At 45.8% G+C, this 13,718-nt stretch overlaps 2 protein-coding genes across 2 annotated transcripts in view; one reads left to right on the top strand and one right to left on the bottom strand.

Annotated features, from left to right (window-relative positions):
- LOC147452588 (AMP deaminase-like) overlaps window positions 1-13,718 on the bottom strand; it is a 125,429-nt gene that overhangs the window by 105,061 nt on the left and 6,650 nt on the right. Inside the window, exons 5-6 of the mRNA XM_086518223.1 lie at window positions 8,692-8,870; window positions 8,510-8,561 (exon numbers count right to left, since the gene is read on the bottom strand). Of these exons, the coding sequence (XP_086374349.1) occupies window positions 8,510-8,561; window positions 8,692-8,870 (231 nt within the window). The remainder of the gene's footprint in view (window positions 1-8,509; window positions 8,562-8,691; window positions 8,871-13,718) is intronic.
- Window positions 2,911-6,235, top strand: LOC147452589 (uncharacterized). Its single transcript, XM_086518977.1, has one exon. It carries the CDS (start codon window positions 2,953-2,955, stop codon window positions 6,058-6,060), a length of 3,108 nt encoding a protein of 1,035 aa, XP_086375103.1. The 5' UTR covers window positions 2,911-2,952; the 3' UTR covers window positions 6,061-6,235.

Raw genomic sequence — 13,718 nt, 5'->3', positions numbered from 1 at the left:
AGCCGCAAGAGCCACTCCCACAGCAGAGCTCCCCCTCGTCGCACACCAGAGGCACACTGATCGACCAAGCGACTGAACTGGGGAAATCCAGGCGCCCACGACTGCGGAGGACTACACAGCATCGACGGAGGCTACGTCAGAAGATTCGGAGCACTCTGGCCAAGCATGCACGACGCCCGATCAGACTACTAACCATGGAGGAGATTGATGAAATCCGCTAACGACCGATGCTAGATCTCCTGTGATTCAGCTATCCCAGCAAGCCGCCCATTTTTGCTTAGTTCACATCGACCAATCTAGGATCCCATAGTATATATCTTTGTTTTGTACTGTTGTTATTTTGTTACTCTGACTTTGTATCAGATCCACCACCTTGTAACTTTCTGGTCTCTCAGGTCACTATGGCCTTTTAAAGACGTTAATATAACATTTCATTTCATTTCATTTCTCTCTCTCTCTCTCTCTCTCTCTCTCTCTCTCTCTCTCTCTCTCTCTCTCTCTCTCTCTCTCTCTCTCTCTCTCTCTCTCTCTCTCTCTCTCTCTCTCTCTCTCTCTCTCTCTGATTGGTCTCATAGGTCATTTTGGCCTTTTGAAGACGTTAATATAACATTTCATTTCATTTCATTTCTCTCTCTCTCTCTCTCTCTCTCTCTCTCTCTCTCTCTCTCTCTCTCTCTCTCTCTCTCTCTCTCTCTCTCTCTCTCTCTCTCTCTCTCTCTCTCGGATTTTCGGAAAGCTTTTGATACAGTACCAAGGGCCAGATTGATGTGCAAAATGCAAGAGTTAGGGGTCCCCGAAGAGATTATCTGGGGGATCATGGCCTTATACGGGTCAGTAACTGGTTATGTACGTACTCCAGAAGGGGATTCCGACATTGTTCATTCCACCGTTGGAGTAAAGCAGGGATGCCCACTGTCCCCTACTTTATTTGGTATGTATATAGATGAGGTATCAGATTACATTGATAGAGAGGGTGACAGAGGTGCCCCACTTGCAGGGTCATGGATCCCTTTGTTGTTGTATGCAGATGATATTGTATTGATATCAGAATCACCGGATGGAATGCAGAGGCAGTTAGATGCATTACATAAATTCGCGGAGGACAGCGGACTATCGGTAAATTTGGGTAAAACCAAAGTTATGGTGTTTAACACCACACCGCAGTGGGTTAGGAGATCGGCACCTACATTTGCATATGGCCAGGATACAGTAGAGTACACAGATGCATACACATACCTTGGTGTGGTATTTACAGGACCGAAGTTAACTCTTAAGAAAGCAGCGGATGCTAGATTGTCCAGAGCCTCTGCGGCCTTGGGAGGGTTGGAGAGGATGTGTTCACAAGTGCAGTTTCAGGAACCACGAACAAAACTTTGGCTCTTTGATATTGTGGTGGCTTCGGCTATGCTTTATGGGGTCCATATTTGGGGACCATTTGTGGATCAGGATACTTGGAAGTCAATGGAGAGACCTTTGGTACCTATGATTTCCCGAATGATTAGAGCCAAGGCCTCCGTACCACACGCGATTATCTGAGCGGAACTAGCTGCCCCTCCGATAGAAATTGAAGCTCTTACCAGATCAGTGTCCTTTATACATGGTTTATGGGATACAAATAATTGCCGATATACTAGATTGGCCCTCGAATCCTCTCGACAATTAGCAATGAAAGGAGATACATCATGCTGGTATGCGCAACTGTCCTCGTGGTTTCAGAGACACGGATTCAGTATGGAAAGATTACCCCCCTTCCAATACTCTCTTGAGGCTCCATCACTGGCAATCACACGAGCGAAGATTAATAAAATCATCCGCCAAGATCTTATACAGTTGGACACTAAGAGAACATGGGTAGACCCTACACAAGAATTGGGCACGAAGATGGCCGACTACAAAGAAAACTTCCTACAGCTATCTGAAGATGGTTTTGTGATTCGCCCGAGCTACATGGATACCCACCTGTCTCATGTTTTGAGATGTGCTATTGGTCAGATTCGTACATCCTCACACCAGCTGGAAATTGAATTTGGCAGATATAGGGGAATCCCACCTGAGAGCAGAATTTGCAAGTTATGCGGAATGGAGCCGGAGACAGAATTACACTACATATGCCATTGCACCGTATACTATGAGATACGTGGGCGTTTCCATTGCCTATTTAAAGAAGGCTTTGGACATCTAGATAGAGTCATGCAATACCAAGATCAAAGGTGCTTAGGCCTGTACCTAATGGAACTACATCGGCACAGGGATAATCTAATGAGAAGACAAAGAGCACTACAGCCTCAGAGGCAGATCACAGATTTCTTCGGATCGAGAGAAGCAGGAATGGAAGGAGAAGCAAGAGGCCAGCAGCAAGCACAAAGGAGTACCCACATTCATACCAAAGGCACCCTCATTGACAGGGCGATTGAGCTTAGGAAATCGAGACGACCACGACCGAGATGTAGAAGCACACTTCATCGGAGGAGACTACAACAAAGGATTAGAAGTATTCTAGCCAGACACCAAGAATGCTCCTAAGAAGTTTATCTAATACTTTGTATTTAGTTTTTCGCATTTATTTTCACACTTTCACACTTTTCAGACATTGTAACAGATTCACCACTTTTGTATCAGTTTGGTCTCATAGGTCACTCTGGCCTTTTGAAGACGTTAATATAACATTTCATTTCATTTCATTTCTCTCTCTCTCTCTCTCTCTCTCTCTCTCTCTCTCTCTCTCTCTCTCTCTCTCTCTCTCTCTCTCTCTCTCTCTCTCTCTCTCTCTCTCTCTCTCTCTCTCTCTCTCTCTCTCTCTCTCTCTCTCTCTCTCTCTCTCTCTCTCTCTCTCTCTCTCTCTCTCTCTCTCTCTCTCTCTCTCTCTCTCTCTCTCTCTCTCTCTCTCTCTCTCTCTCTCTCTCTCAGACAGTCTTCTACGACACCTCAGATGAGGTGCTTCGAGAGCTGGATATGGGTGAGTTGGGGCTTGACAGATGCTCAGATGACAGAGAGCAAACGGAGTATGGGAGATACCTCATGGAAATGACGACCACACATGGATTAGCCATACTTAATGGCTTACAGCGATTTCCTGGAGCAGCCAGTTTCACATGCTTTCCACATAGACATGGGGCCAGTACAGTAGATTATGTTATGACACAACCGAGCTTTATCCCCTGCATTCATGATTTCAAAGTGGGAGCCAGGCCAGTGGGCATAGCAGTAGATCATGCTCTATTGACACTGTCCGTTAAATTTCAGTATAGTACAACCCAGACACCAGGAGGCAGGCCACACACCCATTATACATTTACACCAGAGACTGATTTCGTTTATACAGAGGAGATCTGGGACCGTCTATTGGAAGGCACAGCTGGCAGAAATGGTACAGGCCTCTCAGTGGAGGAGTGCACCAATATACTGACTGAGACACTGCATGGGGCTGCATCAGTGGCATATCCACACACTCAACCGGGTAAGAGACGACATGCTGGGAGCATGCCACAGAATAGTTGGTATGATGAGGAATGCAGAGAGATGAGGGCACAGCTTCAGAGGGATCTTCTGTTAGGAGTCATCACTTACAAACAATCTCGGATTGCTTTCCGACGCCTTGTGCGACAAGAGAAGCGAGCTTACCTAGCTCAGATGGAGCGAGACTTATATCAGATGTTCTTGAGTAGGGACTCCGGAGAGGCATGGCGACTCTTCCATAAGCACTCTCCTCCCCCAGTGATTACTTCACCTGATGTGTGGGGCCAATATGCGACATCATTATATACGGTTCCGGGACAGGAACCCCTTCCAGACCCTACCAAGCCTTGCCCAACTACGAGCACTTTCTTTACGCCTGAGATGGTACGAAGGGCCATCGACAGGATGAGGACCGGGAAGGCATATGATCATGACGGTCTAGTAGCGGAGCACTTTATACATGCCAAGGATATACTGATGGAGGTTCTCGCAGTGTTGTTCAATCGTGCCATGTGTGAGGGATTACCTGAGACCTGGAGGTTGTCTAATATTGTGCCCATCTTCAAGGCTGGTGACCCTACAGAGCCTGGGAATTACCGCACTATTATGATTGGACACACATTGGCACGACTGTATGCATCTATTCTGGAGCAACACCTGAGTAGTTGGGCAGAGGGCGAGGGTGTACTAGCAAAGGGTCAGGCCGGCTTCAGGAGGGGTTTCTCCACTCTTGATCATATTCTGACACTCGGGGCCATCATTGAGGAGGGCAGAGCACATGGGAGACGGATCTATTGTAGCTTTGTGGATTTTCGCAAAGCATTTGACATGGTACCAAGGGCTCGATTGATGCGCAGACTGCAAGAGATGGGGGTGCCCATAGAGGTAATTTGGGGGATAATGGCTTTGTACAAATCAGTGGTGGGACATGTACGCACTCCAGAAGGGGTATCTGATTTAGTTCAGTCTACTATTGGAGTGAAACAAGGTTGCCCATTGTCTCCTACTCTATTCGGTATGTATGTGGATGAGGTGTCTGATTACATTGACAGAAAGGGTGACAGGGGTGCCCAGCTGGCAGGGACGTGGATCCCATTGTTGCTTTATGCTGATGATATTGTACTGATATCTGACTCACCAGAAGGTATGCAACGACATTTGGACGCACTACGCAATTTTGCAGAGGATAGTGGCCTGGGTGTAAACCTAGGTAAAACAAAGGTTATGGTGTTTAACACCACACCGCAATGGGTCAGGAGATCAGTACCTACTTTCAAATATGGTCAGGAGATTGTGGAGTATACAGATGCATACACTTACCTTGGGGTAGTCTTCACAGGGCCGAGATTTTCTTTGAGAAGAGCAGCAGAGACTAGACTAACTAGAGCCGGTGCGGCTCTGGGAGGAATGGAGAGGATGTGTTCACAAGTTCAGTTCCAGGAACCTAGGACAAAGTTATGGCTCTTTGATACTTTGGTAGCCTCTACTATGTTATATGGGGTGCAGGTTTGGGGACCTTCTATAGGCCAGGATCGGTGGAGGCGTATCCAGAAGCCCCTGGTATCTATGATCTCTCGGCTGATTAGAGCCAAGGTTTCTATACCGCATGATATCATTCGAGCGGAATTAGCTGCCCCCCCTGTGGAGATTGAGGCGCTCACAAGATCAGTCTCCTTTGTACACAGTCAATGGGATACTACCAGAGACAGATATGCCAGGGTGGCTCTCGAGTCCTCCAGACAATTAGCTTTTAATGGGGACACATCATGCTGGTATGCTCAGATGACATCATGGTTTCAGACACATGGTTTCACCATGGATAGGTTGCCTCCTTTTCAATACTCTCTTCAGGCACCCTTGAGGTCTCTGACACGGGTAGAGATTAATAGACTCATCCATCAGGATTTGATCGAGCTGGACACGAGAAGGACATGGATAGAGCCGTTACAAGAGTTGGGCACAAAAATGGCTTTCTATAGAGAGCATCTTCTCCACCTCACGGGGGATGGGTTTGTGATTCGACCTAGCTATATGGACACGCATCTTTCGCATGGTTTGCGTTGTGCCATTGGCCAGATACGCACGTCCTCACATCAGCTCGAGATTGAGATTGGCAAATTCAGAGGGACACCGGCAGATAACAGAATATGCCGCTTATGCCATCTAGAGCCAGAGACAGAAGTACATTACATATGTCATTGCACAGTATACTATGAGATACGAGGTCGTTTTCACTATCTATTCAGAGAAGGTTTTGGGCCTCTATCTAGGGTCATGAGTTACGAGGATCAAAGATGTCTTGGGCTTTATCTACTTGAGTTACACAAGCATAGAGGAACCTTACTGAGGAGAGGTGAAGAGAGACATCCCCAGAGACAGATCACAGATTTCTTTACATTAGATACTATACACCCAGCAGAACAGACAGAGGAGCAACCAGCGACGGTGGAGAGGTCTACCCGCACTACTGGCATTCTCATAGACCGAGCATTGGAGCTAGGGAGATCTAGACGACCCCGAGGGAGGAGAGGAGCTACACAATTTCGAAGGAGGCTACAGCAAAGGATTCAAGCCATACTCTTTCGTCGTCCAGAGTGCAGATGAAGATGGATCTCTACTCCCCTCCCATATTGTCTTCACATTGTACTACTTAGTTTAGGATCCCGCAGTATTTATATTTTGTTATCCTAGTTTAATTTATTTTGTTAATCTGACTTTGTATCAGATACACCGCATTGTAACTTTCTGGTCTCATAGGTCACTTTGGCCTTTTGAAGACGTTAATATAGCATTTCATCTCTCTCTCTCTCTCTCTCTCTCTCTCTCTCTCTCTCTCTCTCTCTCTCTCTCTCTCTCTCTCTCTCTCTCTCTCTCTCTCTCTCTCTCTCTCTCTCTATCTAGCATTTCTAGCGGGAGCAAATGCAAAGCAGGGTTTGGGTGGAACTCCGCCACTCTGTGTCTCGTGTGTCGTGCATCTCTTTCAGTTCAGTTGTCTTTGAAGTGCTTAAAAGTTTGTTCCGTTTGTTCTTTTTCGTTGGCGCGCAGTGCCTTCTCGTTACAGTTTCACATCATGAAGTCACGGCATTGAGACGCTCTCTTGGGCATGCCTTGGCACGACCAGAACGATGTTGCCATCCGGATCCGGAACCGTACCATCTCTTTGGTGCAAAAGGACAAGCCAGTCATCCATCAAGTTCCATTGACTAAGACAAACCCCGATTGATTTTCAGTTTTGCTTTGTATTCAAATACTTTAAACTTTGTTTGAGAATACTGTTTGGAAATTGCTTGAAATGAAATTTATATGTTTTAAACTTGTTTTAGTGCCAATTGTGATTGCTCGATTCTGGTTTTGATGCTGGTTTCAATTGTATTTTGGCAGATGAGAATAACTCATAGCTCGGACATTGGTCTGGGAGGAGTATTGGATGAAAAAAACTGCGATTTGAATAACTCATGGCTCAGGTCTTAATCCTGGGAGGATGATTGAGTGAATGTATAATTAGAAACCTCTAAACGACGCAGGCTACTTTCTGGGGAGCATTTAGTTGTATATGGAACCTCCAAGCAACACGGGCTGTGGTTTGGGGAGTGTTTGGTTGTATCAGACCTCTAGATCTCATGGTCCAAAACCTCGGTTCTCGGGGGGAGTATTCATGGGGAAGTGTGGCCTTTGAAATTTCATGGCTTGGAACCCGAGTTCTCCGGGGCAGTATTAGTAGTAGTTCTGCAAATCTCTGGGTGCAAAAATGGGAAGGAACGCTGTGCCTTGTTAGAAGTCAAAATTAGAGACTTCAGGCACCACAATCCAATCATGTTGAATCTTCTAGCAATTAGAAAAAGGCTCTTCATGAGTTGCAGCACGAAATATCTCTGAGAAGATAAACGAGCATGCCATAAGGTGGCTAGAAAGGCCTCATTCTTGGAGATATCTACAAATCTCTGCTCTCAAGAAGGAAGAGCCAACTATCCACTTGCTTCTGTGCAAGTTTCTGAAAGAACAATGTTCACAGTCCAAGGAGACCAAACTGTCGTTGCCTTCATGGTAGGCCAAGGGCAAAAGCACCAAAAATCTTTTGATATTGTGCAGATAAAGGAAGCGAAAAGGACAAAAAGGAGGGGCACTGTGGTGGATGCAGAGTGCCACCAAGATGCGGTGGTGGCTTGGTTTTTTTTTTCTTATTTTTATGAATACATGGAAAAGCTGCGCACAGCAGCACCCAAACATAGGTGGCAGTGGGAACAAAGAGGTATTTTGGAATTACAGTCACCTGAACTTCTTTATAACAGACAGTCTTGCAGGTGTATACCAACAATCCTTGCTACAAGAAGCATACTATTGTTTTCACAAATTTGAAAAGTGAAGCTATAATATTCCCCACTGTTAACTTTTTTTTAAACATGGGCTCTTAAGGGCCTAAGCCCTGTTTTGTTGGTTTACAAAATGAAGCTTTATCTAATGCCCCAATGTTTTCTTCTCCAAAATGAAGGATAGTTTCAAACCATTCCCATCGTTTTTTAGTTTTCTTTTTGTCGCCTTTTGAAAATGCTTGTATTTTAAAGCTGAATTAAACAATCAACGAAACAATCTAGAGAAAATAACACAACTCTAAAAGCAAGATCCCTACAAGGACACACAAGAGAGAATCATTAAGGCAAATTCTAGCACAGGCAGTCTTTTCTAATACAAGTCTGCAACATTGTGCTCCAGAAAAGTAAAATTCCTAGAGGGAAAAAGCATTGAATGTTATAGAGAGACCAATCCTAGGAAAAAGAAGAAATTTGGCGGTTCATGGGTGCGTCAGCACATATGGCTCTCGGATACCTCTTACTTTTGAATTCTTAGCTAAGAACATTTGTGCGATTAAACATTGTCACTTCAACGACAAGGCATTCCACTTTACATTAGATTACCAATCTTAGGTGTGCATCTTCAAGAAAGAAAAAGAAGCTTCAGTCCATCAGGCTGCCAATGAAGATAACTCCATAAATGAGCGTTTTCACATCCTACGCTAAAACCATTGATACTTCTTGGTTTCTCTGTAATTATATACCTTTTTCGTTAGCATAGATATGAACCACCCCATCAATCATTTGGAAAACATGCTGCAAAACAGTGTCATTTTTACTGCATGTATCAGGATATATAAGCAAGGCACATAAAGAATAGATATTGAGTTTATAAGCTAGATTCTATCTCTGTAACCAACATAAAACTTCAATATCACAAGCAGACCTTGGAGGCTGGTTCTTGCTCATATTGAAATGGGTCTGGATCGCGTTTTGGAGTACTAGGATCTGTAATTGTCTCCGTGTCCCAAGGTGCAACTTTCTCTCTAAAGACATATTTTTCGCGCAATGCAAGACACTCTTGCATCAATCTACATACCTCCTCCTCCTCTGAAGATGGAGCCTCTGCAAAAAAACAGCCACAGGCATAGTGAGAAGTTCAAGTTTTTAGCCTTACGAATGCTAGAATCACAAGAGAAACCATCTCAAAAGCACCGCTACATAACCATCGATTATTCAATCAAGACGATTATGATCTGTTTAGTTTCCAAGTAAAGTCTATCAAAATGACTTGGGTTACCTATTCAAGCCATGCACAAAGAGCTCAAACTCCCTAATTTCTAGGGAAATCATAAACACGAGTTGTGTAGAGTTGAAGCGGAAGCTTAAGGATTTGAAGAGAAGCCTAATCATGTTTAATGTGTTGGGATGCAGGTAACAGGCTTGACACTCCAAGCGAGAAATCAATAGCAGCACACGAACAGAAATGAAATGAAATGAAATGTTATATTAACGTCTTCAAAAGCCCAAAGTGACCTATGAGACCAGAAAGTTACAATGTGGTGGATCTGATACAAAGTCAGAGTAACAAAAGTAACAAAATCACAAAATGAAAATACTATGCTAAGGAATCCTAAACTGCTAGGTGTGAACTAAGCAGCTAGCTGGGATAGCTGAGTCCCAAGAGAGATCAAAAGAGATCCAGCATCGGTCGCTGGCGGATCTCATCAATCTCCTCCATGGTCAGTAGTCTGACAGGGCGTCGTGCATGTCGGGCCAAAGTGATCCAGATCCTTTGATGCAACCTCCGTCGATGCTGTGTAGTCCTCCGCAGTCATGGGCGTCTGGATCTCCCCATCTCGGTCGCTCGATCGATCAGTGTGCCTCTGGTGTAAGGCGACAAACTATGTTCTGGTGGTAGCTCCTCCGAGTGTCCAGTGTTTGCTCTAAAGAAGTCTGTGATCTGTCTCTGAGATTGCCTAGCCTGTCCTCATGTCAGGCTCTCTCTGTGTCTGCGGAGCTCGAGCAAAAACAAACCCAGGCATCTCTGATCCTCGTACCGCATGACTCTAGAGAGTGGTCCAAATCCCTCTCTGAACAAGCAGTGGAAGCGGCCTCGTATCTCGTAGTAGACGGGGCAGTGGCATGTGTAGTGCAACTCTGTCTCAGGCTCCATGTCACACATGGGGCATGTCCTGGCCTTTGCTGGTACTCCGCTGTATCTCCCAATCTCGATCCGCACCTGGTGTGAAGATGTGCATATCTGGCCAATAGCACATCGTATCCCATGAGACAAGTAGGTGTCCATGTATCTGGGCCTCGTCACAAAACCGTCCTCCGTAAGCTAGAGAAGATGCTCTCTGTAGAAGCCATCTTCGTGCCCAGATCCTGTACTGGCTGTATCCATGTCCTCCTGGTGGCTAGCTAAGTCAAGTCCTGGCGGATGAGCCTGGTGATCTCGGACTATGTAAGAGTCAGAGAGGGTGCATCCAGTGAGTACTAGAAGGGGGGCAATCTATCTATGCTGAATCCATGCGCCTAAAACCATGATGTCATCTCCCCGTACCAGCATGTTGTATCTCCCTGCATGGCTAACTGTCGAGAGGACTCAAGTGCAAGGCGGACACATCTGTCTCTGGGAAGTTCCCACATGCGGTGTATGAAGGAGACAGATCTGGTGAGTGCCTCAACCACTAGTTGGGGGGCAGCTAGCTCTGCTCGGATAATGGCACGTGGTACGGAAGCCTTGGCTCTAACGAGCCGCGAGATCATAGAGACCAGAGGCTTCTCCATGTCTCCCCATCCACCAGTGCGACCCGTCCTCCCCTGATGATCCAATGAAGGTCCCCATATCTCAGCTCCATAGAGCAATGTAGAAGCCACCAAAGTGTCAAAGAGCCAGAGCTTTGTCCGAGGTTCCTGAAACTGAACCTGTGAACACATCCTCTCCAGTCTACCCAATGCTGCATGGGCTCTGGTCAATCTAGTCTATGCTGCTCTCCTCAGTGAAAATGTTGGTCCACTAAAAGCCACTCCAAGGTAAGTGTAAGCATCGGTATACTCCACTGTCTCCTGGCCGTATGTGAACGCGAGTGCTGACCTCCTGATCCACTGTGGGGTGGTATTAAATACCATGACCTTGGTTTTACCAAGGTTGACAGACAAACCACTTTCATGGGCCTATGCAAAGCATCCAAGTGACGTTGCATCCCCTCTGGAGACTCAAAGATCAACACAATATCATCAGCATATAACAATAGTGGAATCCATGTCCCTGGCAGCTGTGCACCTCTATCACCATCTCTCTCAATGTAGTCAGAAACCTCATCCACATACATACCAAATAGAGTAGGAGAGAGTGGACAGCCTTGTTGCACCCCAATAGTGGAGTAAACCGGTGTAGATAGACCCTCTGAGGTGCGTACATGCCCCACTACCGACCTATATAATGCCATGAGCCCCCAAATGAGCTTTGTGGGTACTCCCATCTGCTGTAATCTGCGCATCAATCTAGCTCTGGGTACTTTGTCAAATGCTTTGCGGAAGTCCACAAAGCTACAATAGATCCGTCTCCCATGTGATCTGTCCTCCTCAATGATGGCTCTGAGTGTCAAGATATGGTCAAGAGTAAAAAACCTCTCTAGAACCCTGCCTATCCCCTCCCTCTCTGCCCATCTACTCAGTTGCTGCTCAAGAATGGATGCGTACAACTGTGCCAATGTGTGTCCAATCATGATAGTGCGATAATTCCCAAGCTCCATAGGGTCTCCTGACTTGAGGATAGGTACAATAGTAGATAGGCTCCAAGTATCAAGCAAGCCCTCACACATGGCACGGTTAAACATAACTCCTAGAAGCTCTGCTAGTAGATCTCTGGCATGCATGAAATGCTCAGCCACTAAGCCATCATGATCATATGCTCTCCCAGCCCTCATCCTGTCAAATGGCCTTCTTCACCATCTCAGCAGTGAAAAAAGCACGTGTGTGGGCATGGATCGAGAGAGAGAGAGAGAGAGAGAGAGAGAGAGAGAGAGAGAGAGATGAAATGTTATATTAACGTCTTCAGAAGGCCAGAATGACCTATGAGACCAGAAAGTTACAATGTGGTGGATCTGATACAAAGTCAGAGTAACAAAAATGACTAAATAAAGTGCTATGGAATCCGAAACAGCTAGGTGTGATCTAAGCAGCTAGGTGGGATAGCTAAATCACAGATCACAAAAGATCCAGCATCGGTCGCTAGCGGATCTCATCAATCTCCTCCATGGTCAATAGCCTGACCGAGCGTCGTGCATGTCGCGGGCCACAGTGATCCGAATCCTCTGATGCAACCTCCGTCGATGTTGTGTAGTCCTCCGCGATTGTGGGCGTTTGGATCTCCCTAGCTCGGTCGCTCGATCGATCAGTGTGCCTCTGGTGTGAGGCTACGAGCTCTCCTGTGGTAGTAGCTCTTCCGAGTGTGTCCAGTGTCTACTCTAAAGAAGTCTATGATCCATCTCTAAGACTGGCTGGTCTCTCCCTTCATCAGGCTCTCTCTATGTCTGCGCAGCTCGAGCAAAAACAGACCCAAGCATCTCTGATCCTCGTACCGCATGACTCTGGAGAGTGGTCCGAAGTTCTCTCTGAACAAGCAGTGGAAGCGGCCGCGTATCTCATAGTAGACGGGGCAGTGGCATGTGTAGCGCAACTCTGTCTCAAGCTCCACGTCACACAAGAAGCATGTCCTTGCCTCTGCTAGTACTCTGTTGTATCTCCCAATCTCGATCCGTAGCTGGTGTGAGGATGTGCGTATCTGGCCAATAGCACATCGTATCCCATGAGACAAGTGGGTGTCCATGTATCTAGATCTCGTCACAAAAACGTCCTCCGTAAGCTGGAGAAGATGCTCTCTATAGAAAGCCATCTTCGTGCTCAGCTCCTGTGCTGGTTGTATCCATGTCCTCCTGGTGTCTAGCTGAGTCGAGTCCTGGCGGATGAGCCTGGTGATCTCGGACTATGTGAGAGTCAGAGAAAGTGCATCTAGTGAGTACTGGAAGGGGGGCACTCTGTCTATGCTGAACCCATGCGCCTAAAACCATGATGTAAAGACAAGTTGCAGAAAAGAATTCTTGCTCTAGAGTTGTTGCAAATGAATAGAGAGAAAGCCAATGATTATTATCTTCAAGAAGCAGAGACGAGGATGGAGAAAATGAATATGAGGTTGCCAGAACAAGAAATTAAAGAGGAAGATCTGGTGATGAGGTACGATTCTCGCTTGGATTTTACTTTTCAAAAGAAGTTGAGGGACAAATGGTTGGGGCCGTACAGAGTGAAGCGGGTATTTTCTAATGGCACATATGAGTTGGAAAGGCTTTTTGGCAAATGTTTGCGCTATAGAATAAATGGTTATAGATTGAAGAAATGTTTTGCAAGGGATGTGGTGTCAGATGCAAACAGTCTCTTGGTTAAGCATAAATGCTCTACCTAGAGGGTGGCCAATGATGATAGACCGCTTTTGGCATGTACAAAGTAGCGTGTATATGCATGGGCATATGTACAAAGAGATGTAAATACATGCATTTAGGAGCTTTGCAAAGTGGTTTCAAGTTTTAAAAATGATGCGACGTGTACACATTGCAAATAGTCATGCTTGCGTGAAGGCAGTCATGCACAAGTACATGCTTGGATAGGGTATCGGATGTGGTCCCGAGTGGCTTATTTTGGCTCTTGTCCACCCTCTTTGAATTCCTTAATTTTTTTACCCTTGTCCTCGAGAAAGTCATATTGGTTTTGGCTCTGTAAAAGTGCTTCCTCTTTGAATAAAACATATGGTCATCGGAGTCCAAACTCTCAGAAGAAGATGAATCCTCATCAAAACTGTCGGAAAAGTGTTGGGATCCACTTTTCTTGGCCTTCTTGTTCTTTCCCAATCTCTGGTTCTTTCGTCGTTTCTTGCCCTTTCTATCCTCATCACTCAAGTCAGAAGAGGATGAG

This window comes from Adiantum capillus-veneris, chromosome 8, assembly GCF_014529385.1.
Source record: "Adiantum capillus-veneris isolate H3 chromosome 8, ASM1452938v2, whole genome shotgun sequence".
Classification (NCBI taxonomy): domain Eukaryota; kingdom Viridiplantae; phylum Streptophyta; class Polypodiopsida; order Polypodiales; family Pteridaceae; genus Adiantum; species Adiantum capillus-veneris.
This window is presented reverse-complemented; position numbering and strand designations above follow the sequence as displayed.